Source organism: Strix aluco, chromosome 3 (assembly GCF_031877795.1).
Source record: "Strix aluco isolate bStrAlu1 chromosome 3, bStrAlu1.hap1, whole genome shotgun sequence".
In the NCBI taxonomy this organism is placed as follows: Eukaryota; Metazoa; Chordata; class Aves; order Strigiformes; family Strigidae; genus Strix; species Strix aluco.
The window spans coordinates 69741527-69760450 of record NC_133933.1 but is presented as its reverse complement, the minus strand read 5'-3'; the positions used below and the strand labels follow the sequence as shown (position 1 = coordinate 69760450).

Sequence of the window (18924 nt, the reverse complement as noted above, 5' to 3'; positions counted from 1 at the left end):
GTTGAATATCAGAGAAAAAGCGTTATTGAGCTGCTTTGTATAGAGCTGCCACAAATCACATCTTTCACAGTTTTATTTACTGGTCCCATAATAATCTGCAATTATAAAATATGCGATGTTAGTTTAATGAGAGTGTATCCTCTGGCCCACAATACAGTTTTTCTGAGGGCTAGAAAAATAAAAATCCAGAAAACAGAGAGAGAAAGACAACTGCTGTTTTGCACTAATATAAGATTAGTAATATTATGACATAGAAATAGACACTTCTCAATAAATGGTAGCAATAAAATTATATTGCTGAATGACTACTAAACAAAGCACATTGATAAGAAGTTTGTGTAACTGGAAAATAAGAAACATAATTGGGATTGTTATACTAGAGGATGCTGTATCTCATTTGGACATAAGATTAATAGTGTACAGCTTCAGTTATGGTAATATCATGGGAAGGCTGGTGGCTGTGGATCTTGTTTCAGATGATCCTTTTCATACCACCGTCCAAAAAGCGTCACAGTGACGACTGGTTTTGTTGGTCTTGTCTTACTTATCAAGCGGCCATCATTCAATACCTGGTTGAAAAAGGTGAGAGAAGGACATGATTAAAGGAATACCCACATGAACATGCTAAGAGCTCAGAAAGATGTGACAAAACTGGAAGAAGGTATGTCAGACCATATCTCTTACTGAAACTAGTGACTTCATTAAAAGGTGTTTAATAGATCTGATTATTCACTATGAGCAAGTTCACTTTGGCTGTTTTGAGACAGTATATTCCACTACTATCCCACAGGAAACCTAGCATGACACAGCTCTAGGGTGCCCCATTACCTCAAACTCCCCGGGGGCCAGCTGCACCCCACTGTACAAGACTTCTGGAAAGACATAGTTGGTGCCAAACGTGCCACTGAGGGAGAACCTCTCAAACTTGGTCTGAGCCGTCTCCACTGGCTTCCCACATGTGCTGGGATCTGTGCTCTTGCATTTGAGCAGCGTGCAAATCTGCAGGGAGAAGACAACAACATATTTAGCAAGACAGAAACACTTCGGTAGGAAAGCCTTGTGTCATCAAAGCTAGTGTGTGTTGGAGCAGCTGACCATCACAGGACTTCTTTCATAATCTTTAAGTGACTCCTTTTTAGTTGTAGCCTATTTTTTCACCCTTTGATCTGACTGGGGGTATTCCAGACCTGCACTGCCATTAGAAATAATGTGTTTCTCATACAAGTGCTGCCAGAGCCCAATCCTGTCACTTCCACTAACTCTTCCAATTGCTAGTTCTCTTGTTTGAAGGTTCCTTTCCCACATGTCTTAGTAAGATGAGTTTGTGAATGGAAATTTTAGGCAAATGAAAAAAAGTCCTCCCCATGGGTACATTGTGCAGCTGTACACACATGTCCTCTTACTGTCATTTGTACATGTTGTTAATGATAATTCATTAGATGGCCTGGTAGTCCATGGGAAATATGAATTTGATGTTCTTGATTCAACTTGTGGTGAATATATGTCAAGGTGATGAAGTTAGCATCCTCTGTTACTGTTAGCATCCTCTGTGTTAGTAGTTGCAGCACACAGAGGAAAGTAGGAATGGCAACATTTTCCTTTTGTCCTTAGAGTTAATTATCCAGCTGATAGAAGTTTATGGGCATCATGAAGAAATATGAAATAGGGTTAGCACTCCTGTGAAGATTCAAAGGATATTGTCTGGTTTTGCTGACAGGTGATGGAGTTTTTCTATTTGTGTCAGATATTGGAGGATAGAAGAAGCATATTTGCAAATATCAGAAGTATTATTCATCAGAAAATATGGTTCTGTGCTGAAATGTAAATAAGCAGAGAAATAAAGAATAAAATTCTCTCAGTATGTTCTGACGAAAAGAAAAAAATACTGAGGGAAAAAGGAAGAGTAGGAATTCCTATCTACTCTAGAAAATCCAGTACTGGCAGAGACCATCTGGCAGCTTCCACAATCACTGAAATAAATTTTCCAAGTGAGCTCACCAAGAACTGAATTTATTCAAGCTACCTTCTTAAATGTATTAGATGAGCTGTTCACTGTCTGAGATCTCCCCCCATATCCTGGACTCTGCACCAGCTGATATGTAAAAGCTGTGCTGAGAGACAGAAGTAACTAACTAAAAAAAGAATAATCTACTGGCACAATAACTTGATTATGAAGGCAAAGCAGGTTTTCTAAAATGCCTTTAAGCAAATTCACCCAGGATGTAACTCACTGTCTTCTTAAACATTTGATTAAAAGAGAGGAAGAATAAAAAATCTCTTATTTTTTCCACTAAAAATCATATGCCATTTCAGTAAACTTCATTGTTATAATTTGGGTAATGACAAAAAATTAATGTCTCTGTGACTTTAAATTATCAGAGTGTCTCATAAAGATGGATACGATCAACTGATTTTTTCATAGGAACTGTTTGATGAAGATTACAGAGGAGATTCAGAACACTTACTGCAGATAGTCACAAAAGAGGACCTAAATTTAGCCAATATTGCACACTAAAAAAATTAGTGAACACAGTGGGAACCTACAAGGAGTTTAGAGACCTCTCCACTGCATTTGATGGATTTAAAGGTAAGCAAGCTTGGACATTTTAGCAACTATTTCCCATTGCTAACAAATAGGACAGCAGGACTCCAGCATACAGGAAAGTCATTGTCTTTTTCCACCAGAGCTGAATGTTTCTCCCTGTAAAGAAACTTCCTAAAATAAGTACTCCCCCTCCAAAAAATCATTACCTGCAGATAGTACTGTCCTTCAACAACATGAAGCCCATCAAAAGCACCCAGCACATAAACTTCATCTTCCTGTTTCCCTGCCATCTTGTAGCTCAAATGACAGCAGAGGTCCTTCTGGCAAACAGTGAGATTCCCCTCAGGCTTAGTGAGCTCAGTGAAAGTGAACCAGTCATGGAAGATGAGTCCTCCAAAATCATGGTCATTTGGTGAGAATCTCCCAACACTCAAAGCATATGAGCTCCAGTTGACAGCAGGCAGGGAGGCAGGAGAACGGCGAGGGTGTGAGTCTAGTTCAGCAACAAGGAGGCGACCATCCTCAGTTTTCATATTGTAGTAGTATGTTCTGGCTCCGTCTGGTGCATAAATACCACTTCCTGAGGAGAGCACAGTACTTAGTCCAAAAAGAATAAAAAGTTTCATATTGTCCTTTAATTGTCCCTACTGCTAGGTTATCCACTATTTTTTAAATACTACAGAAATTTTAGTCTCACCAAAGGTGACCATTAGCAACTCAGTATATGGAGTTCATACTTTGGCAAAGAATAGCATTTATTTCACTGGGTGAGGTCTGCTCAGTGCAGCCAAAGGCAGAGGATGTTATGTTATGGTTGTGTTTATGGCCTCCCCAGTTGTCTTTTCTCCTGTATGAAACAGAGCTAATTGATGTAAAGGGACCATATACCAACTGAGAACATCCAAACACAACACAGGCAAGTATCACAGGCCCATCCTGGTGAACACAGCAGCTGTCCCACCCCATTTACACTGGCTGAGGACTCCTCCCCATGTGGGGAATTCAGACCTCACCAGTGCCAAGTGACAGAGGGAAACCAAAGATCTGTCATACGCATACCTACCAAAGAGCCACATAAAATGGACAACAAACAGTAGCTGTCAGGCAACTGTCAGAAGCTCCAAGCCAATACTGTGGTTTCACAGCTCAGTGAAGATACTGGTCTAGCTGAAATACACTATCTGATAAGCTAAGCTCTAGAAAATCAGTGCTACGCTCTTAAAAGAAAATGCAGGCTTCTTAGCAGCATTACTGCAACAGGTCTGAATTATTTTTTTTTTTAAACACTTTTCCACAACTGTGTTAAATACAGCTACGAATAAGTCTTTCATTTGGCCAGAATAAATGGAGCCATGTATGCAGTTTACAAGTATATATACAGTTTGGCATTCAATCACGGACTTAGAGGTGGAGAAGGAAAGAGCCTAAGTTTCAGAAGTTTCTACTCAGGTAGAAGGGGCAGTAACTTACTACTTGTTTAGAGGCATTAAAAGAAAGAAAGGAAAATCCTAAGAAAGGGAGAAGAAAAGAAAACACCAGAAGTTTTGCTGTGCCTCGTATGGAATCAGGTATTAGGAAGCATTTCTTTACAGAACGGGTTGTTAGGCGTTGGAATGGGCTGCCCAGGGAGGTGGTGGAGTCCCCATCCCTGGAGGTGTTTAAGAGTAGGGTCGACATAGCACTGAGGGATATGGTGTAGTTGGGAACTGTCAGTGCTAGGTTAATGGTTGGACTGGATGATCTTCAAGGTCTTTTCCAACCCAGATGATTCTGTGATTCTGTGAACCAGTAGGGACAGGATTTGTCAGGTTTACAGTTTGATGACTAGACTCTTCACCTTTCAGATAAATACAGTATATTCTTCTGCAAAATCACCTTGCAGAACGGAGAATAAAGATTCATGGTTATAAAGCTTTTTCATACACAGAATTAATTACCTGTCATAGACATGTTGGTGTAGTGTGTATCAGCAGCTAGGAAGTTGACACCCATGCCCATAGCCCAGGCAGAGTGAAACTCAACTGCAGTCAGAAATGGCAGGACGTTCATCCAAGCTGTGGGGAAAAGCACGGTGTCCACCTGCAACTCGCTCACCAGGACCACGGCAGGCTCATGGAAAAGGATGTCGAAACAAGTGAAAATGCCAAACTTTCCAAAGGGGGTCTCAAAGGTGATGGCTTCTGGCTCTTTTGGGTAATTAAACTGAATTTCTGACATAAAGAGATTATACTGTAGAAGGAAAAAAGAGAAACCACTTAAAGGCACCTACTGCAATATCCTGAAGTCATTCCCTAAAAATGTTCAGAACGACCAGAGAAGTTTTTTGATCTGTGTTTGAAGCCTTCACATGTAGGAAGTCAGGCTAAAATTGTATGATCACCGTAGTGCCCAAAAGGTGGATATGGGGAGACACATATTGCCCTGGCATCTAGCTAGAAAAGCAGCTGGCTATCTGCAGGTCTGTTGGTGTCAGCCACCTGCAACTCCCATAAAAACAATCTCTCCATTCTCCCCACCTAGTTTATAATTTTGGTGACCTGAAAGACACACAGAGGAGAAATAATAATGGAAGAGGAGCATGAAGGATCTGATGCCAAGAGACAGGATTGGTGACCTTGGTGTGGAGATGTGCAGAAGGACTGGAAGCACACAGCTCCAGCAGGAAGCACGAGACAGTACTGGGAGACTGCAGAGTGGAGAAGAAACAAAGGCTGTGGTGATGAGGGAAAGACAGATGACCTCAGCCAACAGAAAAATCCAAGTTTGCCACATTCTTAGCTTTCCAACATTTTCCTTCTTCCTTCATATTCACATTTATTATAAGAGTCCTTTAATCTCCAGGTGGCCTGGACAATAAACCTGTGCACTGAGCCAGAAAAGAGGTTCAAGTTTACTGAACTTGTAACTCAGTGCCTGGGCTGTGCCAGGCTGTCACGTGGGGGACCAGACTCACATTATCAGTGTCCCACTCACCCAGTTTACTCACAAAGAAATATCTTGGCACTGTCTCTGAAGAACTAGGTGAAATGGGCCCGAGGTGCATTAAATAAACAACTGACTTCAGTCTAGCCACATTGGCATGACATCTGGCACATGACCCCCAGACAACTTCGATGAACCTTGCAGGTAGCCACATAAAACTGAAAGAATATACTTTCAAAGTGTGCAAATGTTTCAATACCCTCATCTCTTTCTATACCCAGCTTAGGTCCAAGGTTTTGTGCAGATAATACCTGTTATGCAAAAACTGTGCTGAAACATCATCAGAAAAAAAAACAATAGGAAAGGGCCTGTCTTCCTTAAATCAGACTACTCATCTAAGATGAGATGCAGATGAACATTTTAAAATCTGGAATGCGAAGGGGTAGTCTGGTGAAAACCTGGCACTGAAAACTAAAGCTGCTTAAGCAGCAGAATTTCCAGTAATAGGGAGTTAATGAACTGAGGAAATCAACCAAACTACATGTCATTAAATTGGACCTGAGCAATCATTTTTCATGCTAGTCTGTTTTGAGAAACATGACAGCAAATGCAAATTTAGAGCCAACACTTCACAGCAAGAGAAAGCTTCCTTTAAATTATAAACAGAAGAAAAATCTGCCATGTGACTATGAGTGGCATTTAATTCTCTTACCAAATGGAGACATTCTGGAAGTAGTGGAAAAATAGCTCCTGATTTTTCAAGGCCACTTTACCTTGTGGTAACGAGCCACCAGTTTCCCCTCTGAGTCAAAGACGACGTTGGTATTGTACTGATAGTGACCATCACTGGGACAGCTGGGATCACTGGAGTTACACAGCTTCTTGTCCCCAATGTTTGCAACCACATAGATGGAGTTATTCCTGGCCATGCAGCTGAGTCGTTCCTGCACTGGAGCACGAGCAAATCTAATGTATTTTAGGGAAAAGAAGAAAAAAAGACTAATGAAATCTGTGCTGTCAGTGGAGTGCTGGAGTGATTCTGATCCTGCAGTCATGGCAGGGCAGGCAGATACACAGGGTTGCTGCAGCAGTCCCTCAGGTTGCCTGCCATGCCTGGAGTAGGTCCCGGAGCCTTCCCATCGGCATCCAGAGGGACATGTCACCCCTGGGCTACCTGCCAGCATCCCGCAGCACCCGGAACATGCTCTGCAGCAAGGAGATAATCCTAGGGCTGGGAAAAGGTAGGAGAGGAATCACTGACAGACTAACTTGGTGTCACACAGGAGAATATCTTAGCATCTGGCATAGCGGCACCCGAGGACTGTAGCTCTGGGCCTCCAACATACCAAGCAGAGTCAAGCTGTGGAATAGTGCAGCTGATGTGGTCAAGGCAATTAATCTCCTCCCACAGATGGGAGCACACAGTTCTCTAGCCATGGCATGAACAGAGTGGGATATTCATTTCAAGATGTGACAGGACATGTGCCATAAACTGGCAGCACCTCTGAAGCATCTGTACCAGGCTGGAAAGAGAGGATACATCCCCCTCTGTAAGGTAGCAATGCATATGGCTTTGCAAGGTGTGCATGGACCACACAGGAGGACCACCAGGCAAGATACATATACGGCAAGGAATAGGGCATGCCAGACTGTGATGGCAGGTGTTATATTCCCACAAGGTGCTAATGAAAACCCTGATTTAAAGCAGTGAAGAGACACAGAGATCATCTCCACAAAAACTGTGCGAAGTACTAAAGACCTGCAGACACGTGGCCACCCCACACCCCACATTCACTGAAAGACTGTATATTTCAGGTACTTATGTCTCAGTAAAAAGTTGCACATCCTGCACTTCTCCCCATTGTGAATACTCCTCTCAGGACTGTTGAGGAATTGCAGCCTCACAGGTGTCATAACATGCTCTAAGCACCTCATCACTGAGCAGGTGCAGAAAGCCGTGCTGAAAAAGGCACACCACAGCTGTGGTTTCATGGCTGAGCATGCATTGCATGCTGTATGGATCTGAAGTCCAGCACTCAACTATAGGTTAGCTTGTCCCTACTGGAACACGATGCTTGAATGACACATCATGTTCTACAGCACACAGGCTCTAGCAATTCAGACTTTATCGTATCTTAATTGTGAAAAACTAAGATTAAAAGTTTCTGGGTTTGTATCACTCGGAGGATTGGACTTTGACTACTGACCTTTACATTCAGTAACCCAAAATCCATATATTGTTTGGATTTCTCTTTAAAGTATCTAATTCAAAAAATATATTTTTTAAGAGAGTTCCCTCATCAATTAGTCATGGACATGCTATATATTTTACTGTGTAACTTACCTTCATATACAACTTTAATTGAAACTTACCCCTCATGTCAAAAGTATTAGCAGTTCTTAGGCATTTATTGGGAGCAGCTCATGACTCCAGGAGACACTAGTTTGAAACCACATAAATAACTGCAGAAGAAATCACCTTGTGGGATCGGTGCAGGGAATCCAGTTCACTGCCGGATCAGGGATATCCTCCAGGTAGGGGTAGATGGCTTCTCTTGTGAAATGCCAGCCATAAATGCCGTCTTCAGGAGTCACAATGATGTGGGCACCCTGACACAACAGGCTCCGTTAAGATTTCACCCATCAACAGATAACCAGGAGGGTCAGCAGGAGAAGAAAACACTAATTAACAATGCTCACAACACACCGAGTACCTGCTGGGCAGCTTCCTTGATGGCTTCCTCCAAGACATCCATGTTTTTGTTCATCAAGGCCAAAGCATCCTCAGGAGAAACAGGTTCAGCAGCAGCATCTGGCAGGATGACTGCGTGCTCGTAGACGGCTGCAATGAAGGTGTCAGAGGCAAGGGCCTGAAGGACTGTGAGTGCGAACACTGCAGTGTGCAGGAGAGTCTGGGAAGGGAGCATGGCTGGTCCCTCACAACTTCTAGAATGCTCTGAGCCACAGACAAACGGTGCAAAAGGAGCATGCATTGAAAAGAAAAGAAGGACAAAGTTTAACTTTGAAGGAAGGAGGAAGTGCTGGTCTGTTAAAGCATTACCTTGGAATCAAGCATTGCTGGTGACGTAAGGGAAAGTATAGCAGTACACAGTAAGGATGTCGCAACTCAACAAGACTAAAAAAACAGGCAATGCCAAGATTAATTGTGCCAATATAAAAATAAGTAATTAAACACATGGCCAGAAAGAACAGTCCAGTTTTTCTTGTTATACTTTTCTCTGCCATTGACTGCTTTTTGCTATCTATGTTGGCTCAACTCTGATACCCAGATAAAAGATGGATATGTCACTCCTGGAGCCAGTTGTCTGTGAAGTTTGAGTGGAAAAACTAAGGATCTTAAGAACTGCTTTATTCTAGTGTCTTCATATTCCCCAATTCCTGTGCTATGTGTTAGTATGTGCAGCTTGCTTTCCTGAGTTTCTTTAGACCAAATTAATTGCATTAGCATCTCTCTGTATTTAGGTGTAATACACTTAACATGACAGCAACAGAACTGGCCCTTGCATTTATCCCAGTGGCTCTCCCAGTCACTTCTGTTTAGCTGTACATCACTTTGCAACAGCTTTCCACCAGGAAATATGCATCTGGAGGAAATGTTTTCCTCTGAAATCAAGCAGGCAATCACCTCATTGGCCGGCTGCCACTAGCCTGAAGTGGAAGAGCAGGCTAGTTCAACAGGTGCAGTGGCATGCCTGCTCCTCTGCTCACATTTCTTGTCCCCAGGAATATGCTATGTATTAAGAGGCCTTAATTTTTAATCTTCAAGTCAGTTCACATGCATTTTTTGCTATGACATTTTCCATTTTTTGACTTTCTAGTAGTTGCAGTATTCTCATTGGGAGAAGATTTCCTGAATAGCTGGAAGCAGAACAGGCTGTCTGCCTTTGGCTACAGCAGACTGTCACTGTAGAGCTGTCTCAGAAAAGACAGAAATATGAGTGAATGAATGCAAGTACCAGGGCGTTCCCTGCAAGAATAGAGCTGATTGAGGGTTTCAACTATTAGGAATGTTGATTTGCATCTGGTAACATTCATATCTAGGTATTTCTCTACATACATTACTAGATACAGCATGCTCATTTAGGAGCCTTAAATAAGAGCCTTTAAAAGGTGCAACAGAGATTTCAGTGATAACTGAAGTAATGAAGCTTAGAAGACTTTTCTCCCCACCCTGGTTTTCTTATCAAATAAAATATGGATTGAGTCACATTAACCACAATCAGACATAAGTCTGAAGGAGGAAGCAGTAAACACTGCCTTGTTTAACAACATCTAGGACAACACTCAGCCCAGAAGGGTGACTATCCTGGCAGGGCTGAGCAGAAAAAGTTACGGTTTGCAGGGGTACTGCCCTGCAAAGTTCAAGTCAAACTGCCAGGACAGGGTGGCTTCTGTGGTACAGTGGGATGGAGACATCCCTGTCTGCTTCTGTACCAGCAAGCACCACTGCCTACTGCCTGCAGAGCTGGGAGCTCACGCAGGAACAAGGAACGAACTCCAGTTAAACACACAAACCCACTGAATAAAACTTAATGAAACTACAGCAGTCCAGGCTATACATGGCTCTGGGCAACGTAAGAGGAAGCTTACCCTAGAGCTCCCTCTACTTGTCACACCTCCATCCTCCCGGTCCACTCTCCCCAGCCCTGTACTGCACTCTCCCCCGTCTCTGCTACTGCCCGAGGATGGCAGTTATCTAAGGACTTACTTTTGTGAAACAGGATGCAGTCTGATGCTAAATCAACTTAGCTGCAGAGGTAGTCTGTCTTCAGATCGTGATTCTGATCCTCTTCTTGTGCTAAGAGAGGCTGCGTGGAAGACTACTCCTGATTTGAAGTGTTAATCGTGCTGTGGAGAAGCCTGTATGAAGGGTCACAGCTGCAACCCAGCAATCACTGCAAAGCACTGAGGACACGTGGTCGGGGGTGAGGAAATCCTAAGCCACTCATTTTGGCAACAGCACGTAGTTATGTTGCTTAGCTGTAACAAGACACCATGCCCTAGGCTGCAGTTACAAAAGTAGAGACACAGTACTCTTTCTCCACAAACAAGCAGAGTGTTTTCCTATTAAATGAATTGTAGAGGGTAACAATTTAATACATTTGCAGACTAAAATCTTGTTTTTACAAAGTTCACTTCGTTCAGAACCGATGTATTTTGCATCCTGCAAGTATTTTTTTATGACCTTGGTCAGATTAAATGCGAACAATGTTTTTATTTCAAAACAAACATGCAGAACAAACAACAAAATTAACCACACATAGAAATCTTAGCTGTGCCACACAAAGTAATCCAGTCCACTTGCTTAGAAAGTATAGTCTGAAGGGCCTGCACTTGTACACATGCCAGTGCGTTCAATCAGTTCAGGCTGTGCCCTAGCCTCTCCCAACACCTGCCTGCACAGTCCTGACTCTAACCATTTCACGGGAAGACAGATATGCATCTACAAAATGGCTCATTTTGAGAATTTTTGATATGGATCCAGCTGACTGCTTGAAAAAGGGGGCACAGTCATAAATAGTTTTGTGGAAAGGAAATTTTCCACACCCTAAAACTGTGGCTAGAAAGATTAAAGTAAACTCCTCCAACTGTAAGTCAGGGCATGACAGGATAACACATTACACTGTGTGCTCAGTTGAATAACAGTTTTTTGAAGCAGCGGTGTTCCAAGGCTTGTTTTCTTTTTTCAAAGTAAATGATAAAAGTTGAACCATTGTCTTTCAAAGGTTCTGTTAATCTCTGGTTTAGAAAAGTGCGTGTTCTGAGATGGGGTGGAACAGTGTTGTGGAAATTATTTCTAATACTCCACCAAAAATTTCAAAGAATTAAAAATCGGTTATTATTGGGCCACAACCCACTTCTGTGTGCCTGAATTCTACACCACTAAAGTCAGAGGAATCCATTTCTATTGTCCCCAGTGTCAAGATCAAGCCTACGACAACCAACACTATCATATAAAAACATACAGAACTGCCTAGCAGAGTAATTCATTTTTTCTGCAAAATCAAGTCAACAAATCAATGTGCAATGATTATGCTGCTAGATAAGGCAACTTGGGAAATAGAATGCCATTATAATTATGGCATATTAACAGCAATTAACATTCATTAACATTAGGATTAATTATGATTAATTAGCATTACAGAATCAAGCAGATGAGATCTTAAAGGATCTGCAGTGAAATCATGGTGAAACTTGCTGTGTGTGGAGAGGGTCCTTTTCATACCACCTCCCAAAGAGTGTTACACTCAAAACTGGCTTGGATGTACTAGTCCGACTTATCAGACGTCCATCAGTTAGCACCTAGTTATGGAAAAGTAAAATAAACAGGAACATCAGCAAAGCAGTACTATTGTATGAAAACCACAAAATAATATATCCATTAATGTTGACCTAGTTGAGAGATGTGGTAGCTCACTTGGAGCTACCACGAAGTCTGAGAAAAACTACACTTCTTTCTTGAGCAAGATCTTGTTCTAGGGGATGTGGAGGGACAGGGAAGAAGGCAATCAGCAAAATGGACCTGCTGTATGAATGAAACCAGGAAAATCAGGCAGAAATAAAGCTGTTTTGAACTCAAGCCAGTTACTGAAATAGAGGATATTGATAACTACCAAGTTGCTCGTGTGTCTTGTAGTGGCTTTTTGACCATTTGTGTTACAAGTCTGACAACTCACAAAGGTGTCCCATTACCTCGAACTCCCCAGGGGCCAGTTGCACCCCGCTGTACAAGACTTCTGGAAAGACATAGTTGGTGCCAAACGTGCCACTGAGGGAGAACCTCTCGAACTTGGTCTGAGCTGTCTCCACTGGCTGCCCACATGTGTCCAGGTCGTTGCTCTTGCACTTGAGAACCGTGCATATCTGTGGGGAGAAGGATACAGAAAGGCAAAATACCACTAAGCTTTCAACAATCAAGAGCTGTATTTGATTGTAAGAAAAGCTACCATGATGAAGAAATGATCCAATACTTCTACTCATTTATTTAGGCCAAGAGGATCTGTGGGTAGCATATAAAACTTTGTAAAAAGACAGTTCTTTGACAGTACCACAGGAAAGCACTGTGTCTGTGTCTACACACGAGTGTTTATAAGTTATGTGTGCATTCATGCATAATGCATATGCATTTAGTCATAGATGTGGGATAGTTTGTGATGTAGGGAAGTTACTTCAGCTCTGGCTGAGTTTCCTAAAAAACTGAAGCCATACTTATTTGCCTACTCCAGTGGGAATACACTAAAGTTATAGAGGAAAGATATAAAGATATAGCACATTAAAAAAAGCCTAACAGTGAAATTTAAAAGAATTAATACACTGACAAGCCATGTGAATACAAATGTTATATCCATATTTAGTTTCTTATTTTTGTTAGATAACCGCATGTTAGAGAATCACATGACCACAATGGTAAAAACCACTGAGCAGAAAACAGCTCTCTGTGACAAGAGCACCCCTATGAAGACAGGGAGAATGCTACAATCTTCTTTCCCTTTTGTACATATATATGGAAACCTCCTTGAAGTGTTATAGCACAGAGTCAACTCAGGGTCTTCAATTTCATAATTTATAACAGACAGAAAAGCAGGATCAACATCCCTAATGAGGTCAAAAGGCATCATGAAGAAAACAAATGTTTTCAGAGGGGCCTAAAAAATGCCTCCTCTTAAACCCCCTCAATCAAAAATGAGATAAATGCAAATGGACTGCAAAGAAAGTGTTGCAGCCTTCCTACTGTCCAAATAAGAACAGAAAACCTTTACCTGCAAATAATACTCTCCTTCAACAACATGTAGCCCATCAAAGGCACCCAGAACATAAATGTCATCTTTCTGCTTCTCTTCCATCTTGTAACTCAGATGGCAACAGAGGTCCTGCTGGCAAATGGCACAATATCCCTCGGGTTCAGTGAGCTCCGTGAAGGAGAAGGTATCATGGTAAATGACCTCACTGAAATAGTGGTTGTTTGATGGAAGCTGTTCAATCCTGCTGGCATATGATTTCCAGTTAACAGCAGCAGGATAGTCAGGAGAGAGACGTGGGTGTGAACTCAGTTCTGTCACCAAAAGGTGACCATTTTCCATTTCTCTATTGTAATAACACGCTCTCGGACCTTCTGGAGCATAAATACCACTCCCTGCAAACACATAACACCAGAAAGCTTTTAATTTGAAAGCAAGTGTATGGGACAAGTAAGCAGTCTTCACTAATTAAACGTGTACTAATTAAACATGTGCCAAATTTTATTCTAATGTTTAGCAGATTGTTTTGAAACGAAATTAAGCCTCCACAGACTACAATTCTAACCTAATGCTTTTTGCAATCAATGGAAAGTAGACCAAACTCTGATCTTTCATGTATTATAAGTGACAAGATTAGTGTGCCAATTATATGCCATTATATATGATTTAAGTGGCTGAAGCTATACATTCCTCATTGAGTTTAGCTGAATTAGCGATCAGTATTTCTGAATAAAATTAATGGTAACACTGTCAAATCCAAAAAAATTCTGTAAGAGAAAGATATTACCGAAAGTCACATCTTTATCCAAGATCTTTACATAAATACATAAACCTTTAAAACCAAGAGTAAAACTTATCCATAAAGAATATGAGTTGTATGACATAAGGTCATCAATGACTAAGAACTAAAGGAATGGCCTATATCTGCTTTTATTTGGAAGGTAAGTTTCTCTCACTTCTGCAAGCACATTCCCACAAAACTTGTGTTTGAATTCTAGCATCTGCTCAGGAAAAATATGCAGTGAAAACAGAGCTTGCAAAGAAAACTTGACACAAAGTCTCCAGCCCAGAAGTAATGCTTGCAGGACTGAAAAGAACATTTCTCAGAGTTAGGTTTCCACCTAGTGGAGGAAAAAAAAGCTTGGGCCTTCACATGACCAAAACATCGATAAACACCAGGGTTGGAAGATGAAGAATCACATGCATAAGCTCTCAGGACTGATCATTTAATATATAACTAAAGGTGTTCTAGTCAACTTAAGCATTTCTGAGTTCTTATGTATCACATTTTTATTTTCTTTTTGTCTGTACAAGTTCTCTTGTCCTAATCGTGTTGGTATGTGTATGCATGCCTAAAGCTGATGGGAATTTCTGCTCAGGTCATCTGCACTACACAGATGTAAATGTTGCCCACGTGAACAAGATCAATTAGAGCAATATCACATTACCTGTCATTTCTAAAGTGGAGTTGCACGTATTTGCTGAAAGAAAGTTGACGCCCATTCCCATGGCCCATGCTGAGTGAAACTGGACTGCTGACAACAGTGGAAGAGTGTTAACCCAAGCGGTTGGGAACAGAATGGTGTCAACCTGAAATCTGCTTGCCAAGACCACAGCTGGGTCATGGTAGAGTATGTCTGCACAAGTGAAAATGCCAAAGTAGCCAAAGGAGGTATTGAAAGTCACAAATTCAGGATCCTTGGGGTAATTAAACTGTTTCTCTGTCACAAAAAGGTTGTACTGTTCATAGAAAGGGAGGAATGGATTAAAAAAAAAAAAGATTAGAAAAGAAATCAAATCATTTAAATCAGACTAATATTGAATATAATATTCACTTAAATACAAGTAATAAAGAATGTGTTTTGTGAACATGCTGTATCTTAGTTTTGAAAAGAAGAATTTATACCACTTCAAGAGGACTCAAGCACAAATATCCATGGTTCTGATTTATACCAGTGAAGGGGATTTGTATTTAGTTAGCAACAGTTCAGGACATTAATGTTTTAATATCTCATGTGTTACTTCATATCGAGAAGCAGTAAAAATAGGCTTATTGAGTTTTAATTAATTTCATTTAATTACTTGCTATTAAATTCAGAATAGCAGGAATGAAGATCTCTTAAGGCAGTGGCTTTCACCTGCCCTCTGACGCCTGCTCTATAATGACTCTATATACAAATACATTTAACCCTGGGAAGCAGGTTCTGTTTCACATCTTTAATCACCTGAGGATCATGCACTTCCTGAACATTGTAAAATCCTCTTACCTTGTGATAACGAGCCACCAGTTTCCCTTCTGAGTCAAAGACAACATTGGTATTGTACTGATAGTGACCATCACTTGGGCACCTTGGATCACTGGAGTTACATGGCTTCTTGTCTCCCATATTTGCAACCACATAGATGGAGTTATTCCTCGCCAGACAGCTTAGCCTTTCCAGCACGGGTGAGGGAGCAAACCTAAACAGCAGGGAAGGAAGAAAGGAAATAAAACATCAAAAACAGTCAATCCATAAAAATGCCAACACTAAGACTACAGATCACAAGAATGATAGGTTTAAGTTACATCTAATACAAGACTGTCATTTTCTGTTATTCAACACAAGGCAGCAGTTTTGTGCTTCAAAGCTTAGTATGCTGAAACTCTGGCTTCACCTCACATTGACTATGTAAGGAACACAGGGATTTTCTTGCGGTGAAAGTGAATCTTTACACCTTAAAGTCTCCCTTCTGCTGCCAGCATGTGGCACAGCACTGATGTTACACCAACACATGGGCTAATCTCAGACATTCTGCTCCAGATCTTGATTTGGTTGCTGTGCTGAGGTAGTTTAGGATTTGTTTCTTCTGTGGTGTGTTTTGTTACCTTTCACCAAATATTTCAGCTTCAAAAAATGGTGCAATTTATTAAAGAAAATAAAAGAATAAAAAGGCTTCCATGTCATCATTCAAAAATATAAATTTGAAATTGTGCGGCATATCTTTTCAGTAGTAGCTGTTATCTTATTCACAATTATTCCTAATATTCCTGTATCTTAAATATTTTCTTCAACATGTATGGAATACATTACTGAAATGTAGATTCTGTAAGGCTTTGTTTTTCTTTTAAATAAATCTCAACCTGTATGAGTATACTAACTAAAATCAAAAGAATTACAGCGAGAAAAAAACAACAGAGAAAAATGATGACGGAAGTTGCCTGAAGATATTTATGGCAACCACACATTGTCTAACCTGCCTTCATTTCACAGCAGTTGCTCCAAGACATTTAAAACTATCAACAACCACTTCTAAAGGTAGCCATCTTTCCCACCAGACTGTTTGTCCATGCACAGCAGTGATGATACCTTCCAGGATCAGCACACGGAATCCAGTTCACTTCTGGGTCTGGGATATCCTCAAGGTAAGGGTATATTGTTTCCCTTGTGAAGACCCAGCCGTAAATGCCATCTTCAGGAGTCACAATGATATGGGCACCCTAGTACCAACATATAAACCCAAAAAACACCATTAAGAAAATAAATAAATGGTCAGTGTTTACCAAAATGAATGTCTCTAACTCTGTCATAATACCTGTCTGGCTGCTTCCTTAATGGCTGCTTCCAAAATTGCCATATTTTTGTCCATCAGCACCAAGGCCTCCTCAGGAGAAACTGGCACTTCAGTGTCCTCTGACAAGACCACGCTGTGCTCGTAGACAGCTGCGATGTAGCTGCCCAGGGCACAGGCCTCCAGAGCAGACAGCACCCAAAGCACGGCACAGGCACAAGCTTTAGGAAGCCCCATGCTTGGAGCCTGGAAGTCGCCCAAGAGGAGGCCAGGGGCAAGCAAAGACAGGGGGATTTAAAAAGAAAAGTCTTGCACAAAACCTGGGACTTCCCCAGAGCGGTAGAAAGCTGACACCAGGAAATGCAATCACTCTGCCCAGAAAGTCCCACAACATTAAAGGCAAAAGAGCTGCCAGCATTGAGCAATGCTGCCATGCACCACCAACAGAGAAGTCACCACTGTGCTGCAGCTGAAGAAACATGTCGCTTGCCAGATTTACAAATTATTTGGGCATGGCACTGCTGTAGTAATGCAGTTCAAGGCAAGCCCAGGTCACAGCAGGAAAACAAGCCAGAGTTTGGGAAATCTCAGTCAAAACCAGCACGGACACATTCCTGTCCAAGCTTGAGGGCGCGGTGTGCAGGCAGGGCTGCAGGAGGCAGGCGGCCAGCCCCCAGCTCGGTGCTGCTGTACTGGCACTGCCTGTGCCACCCCAGCTCAGGACCACTCCAATCTAGCCATGTGTAGTTTGGCTATACGTGGCACAGTCTCTACTTATCACAGCTTCACAGATTGTTCAACTGTGTTAGCAACAGCAGATGGGTATTTAGATCTGCCACCACATGAGACAAGCACAGCAGTAGCCATGGGATTGCTGAGCTTCCTATAGGAGATCTGACTGCTCTGCTTTAATCATGTGTCCAGGACCCCTGGATAATCATGGCAGGAGAGCATGCTTGTGAGTTGATTTGAACAAGAAATCTGGAAATCAGGATTCCCCTTTGGGTTTCTTTCGCCTCTGTTGTGCATGTGAAAGAATGAAGAGGGGAGAAGATGCGTTGCCAGAAAACTAGAGGGATTAGTTAAACCTGTCTAGTTTCTACTGGAGTGCTAGTGAAGTTCATGCACTGCAAGACAGCTCATCAATTTCAAGGACTTTTGTGCTCCTTCTGGTGATCCTGGTCACTTCCAAGTCCTAATGGCACAAGTCAGGTAAGCGAACAAGTCGTTCCACAAAGAGAGCTAATTAAGTCTCATGCCTACTAATCTGCATCTTGTGTGCTTTTAGGACCTCTAGTCCTTCGCATCTGCCTCACCATCAGTACCTCAGGGTCAGCACTTCATAACAGGTTGAGGTTTACATTCCCAGTTTCAGTAAAGTCTAATGTCTGATACAAAAGGAAAGGGAGCTGTTGCCAGGATGTGTCCAGGGGAAGCCTGCTCTTTGGTACACTGATGCTTCACAGTTCATCTGGCTACCAGAGCAGTTCTTGCTAGTGCTCTCAAAAGGGCTCTGGCAGAGAAAAGTATTTCTCATATAAATTCCAGCAGTTACTCACAAGAGAAACTGATTGGAAATTGCTAGGACTAGACCCTTTTTCTTATTTATGGAAAAATGGGTACCACAGAGAACCCTTTCTAGCACTCAGTTCTGGGCTCAAGGACAAATCAAAAGACTTTTGCCACAACCGAGGTCAAGAAATCTAGTGTGAGTTCGCCAGGCATGTCTTTGTCTCGGTTTCCCTTGCCTTTTTTTGCTGAGCATCTGGAGGTGAGGAGGGGTTTTTTTTCCCCTATTGTTGGAAAATAGTAGCCCTAGACTTTTGATAGATTTACAGTTGCCAAGGCAATTAGTACAGACATTCCAGCTGGCATTCATTAGTAGAATAGATCTCACACACAGCAAGCTGAGTCTTCATATATTATACAAACATACATATGTCTGTGTATGTATTTATACACACATGATGCCAAGTCTCCTCTAGGACTGAAGATCAGTTAGTTCTGTGTGGAGATACTATGTCTTCTTTTCATCACCTTTGCCTCCCATTTTCAGGCACTTTCAAGTGCTGGTAGACACAAAGTCTTTTAGACTCATATTGTCTAAGAAAATTCACAAAATTTAGGAAAAAAAAAGTTGCTTTAATG

At 41.7% G+C, this 18924-nt stretch overlaps 1 protein-coding gene across 5 annotated transcripts; it reads right to left on the bottom strand.

Moving 5' to 3' along the window:
* Nucleotides 1-55: 55 nt before the first annotated feature.
* On the bottom strand, nucleotides 56-18828 carry VNN1 (vanin 1). 5 transcript variants are annotated; one of them, XM_074819063.1, is made up of 13 exons: nucleotides 18741-18828; nucleotides 16801-17022; nucleotides 16575-16705; nucleotides 15495-15687; nucleotides 14676-14967; nucleotides 12182-12352; nucleotides 8182-8423; nucleotides 7947-8077; nucleotides 6241-6433; nucleotides 4483-4774; nucleotides 2752-3125; nucleotides 829-999; nucleotides 56-569 (listed from the first exon to the last, which is right to left on the bottom strand). In XM_074819063.1, the coding sequence occupies exons 2-13, from the start codon at nucleotides 17011-17013 to the stop codon at nucleotides 441-443; spliced, it is 2532 nt and encodes an 843-aa protein (XP_074675164.1). In that variant the 5' UTR covers nucleotides 17014-17022; nucleotides 18741-18828; the 3' UTR covers nucleotides 56-440. The 5 variants fall into 5 exon arrangements, with proteins under 5 accessions (XP_074675164.1, XP_074675165.1, XP_074675166.1 ...); XM_074819064.1 differs by lacking the exons at nucleotides 14676-14967; nucleotides 15495-15687; nucleotides 16575-16705; nucleotides 16801-17022; nucleotides 18741-18828 and adding an exon at nucleotides 13249-13383; XM_074819065.1 differs by lacking the exons at nucleotides 12182-12352; nucleotides 14676-14967; nucleotides 15495-15687; ... (1 more) ...; nucleotides 16801-17022; nucleotides 18741-18828 and adding an exon at nucleotides 10197-11674.
* Nucleotides 18829-18924: the final 96 nt, after the last annotated feature.

Coding starts and splice junctions, on each gene's coding strand:
- VNN1 (XM_074819063.1), bottom strand. CDS start 17,013: ATGGGGCTTCCTAAAGCTTGTGCCTGTGCCGTGCTTTGGGTGCTGTCT. Junction 15,688..16,574: donor CCGTGTGCTGATCCTGGAAG/GTATCATCACTG, acceptor CCTGCTGTTTAG/GTTTGCTCCCTCACCCGTGC. Junction 8,078..8,181: donor TCAAGGAAGCTGCCCAGCAG/GTACTCGGTGTG, acceptor CTGTTGTGTCAG/GGTGCCCACATCATTGTGAC.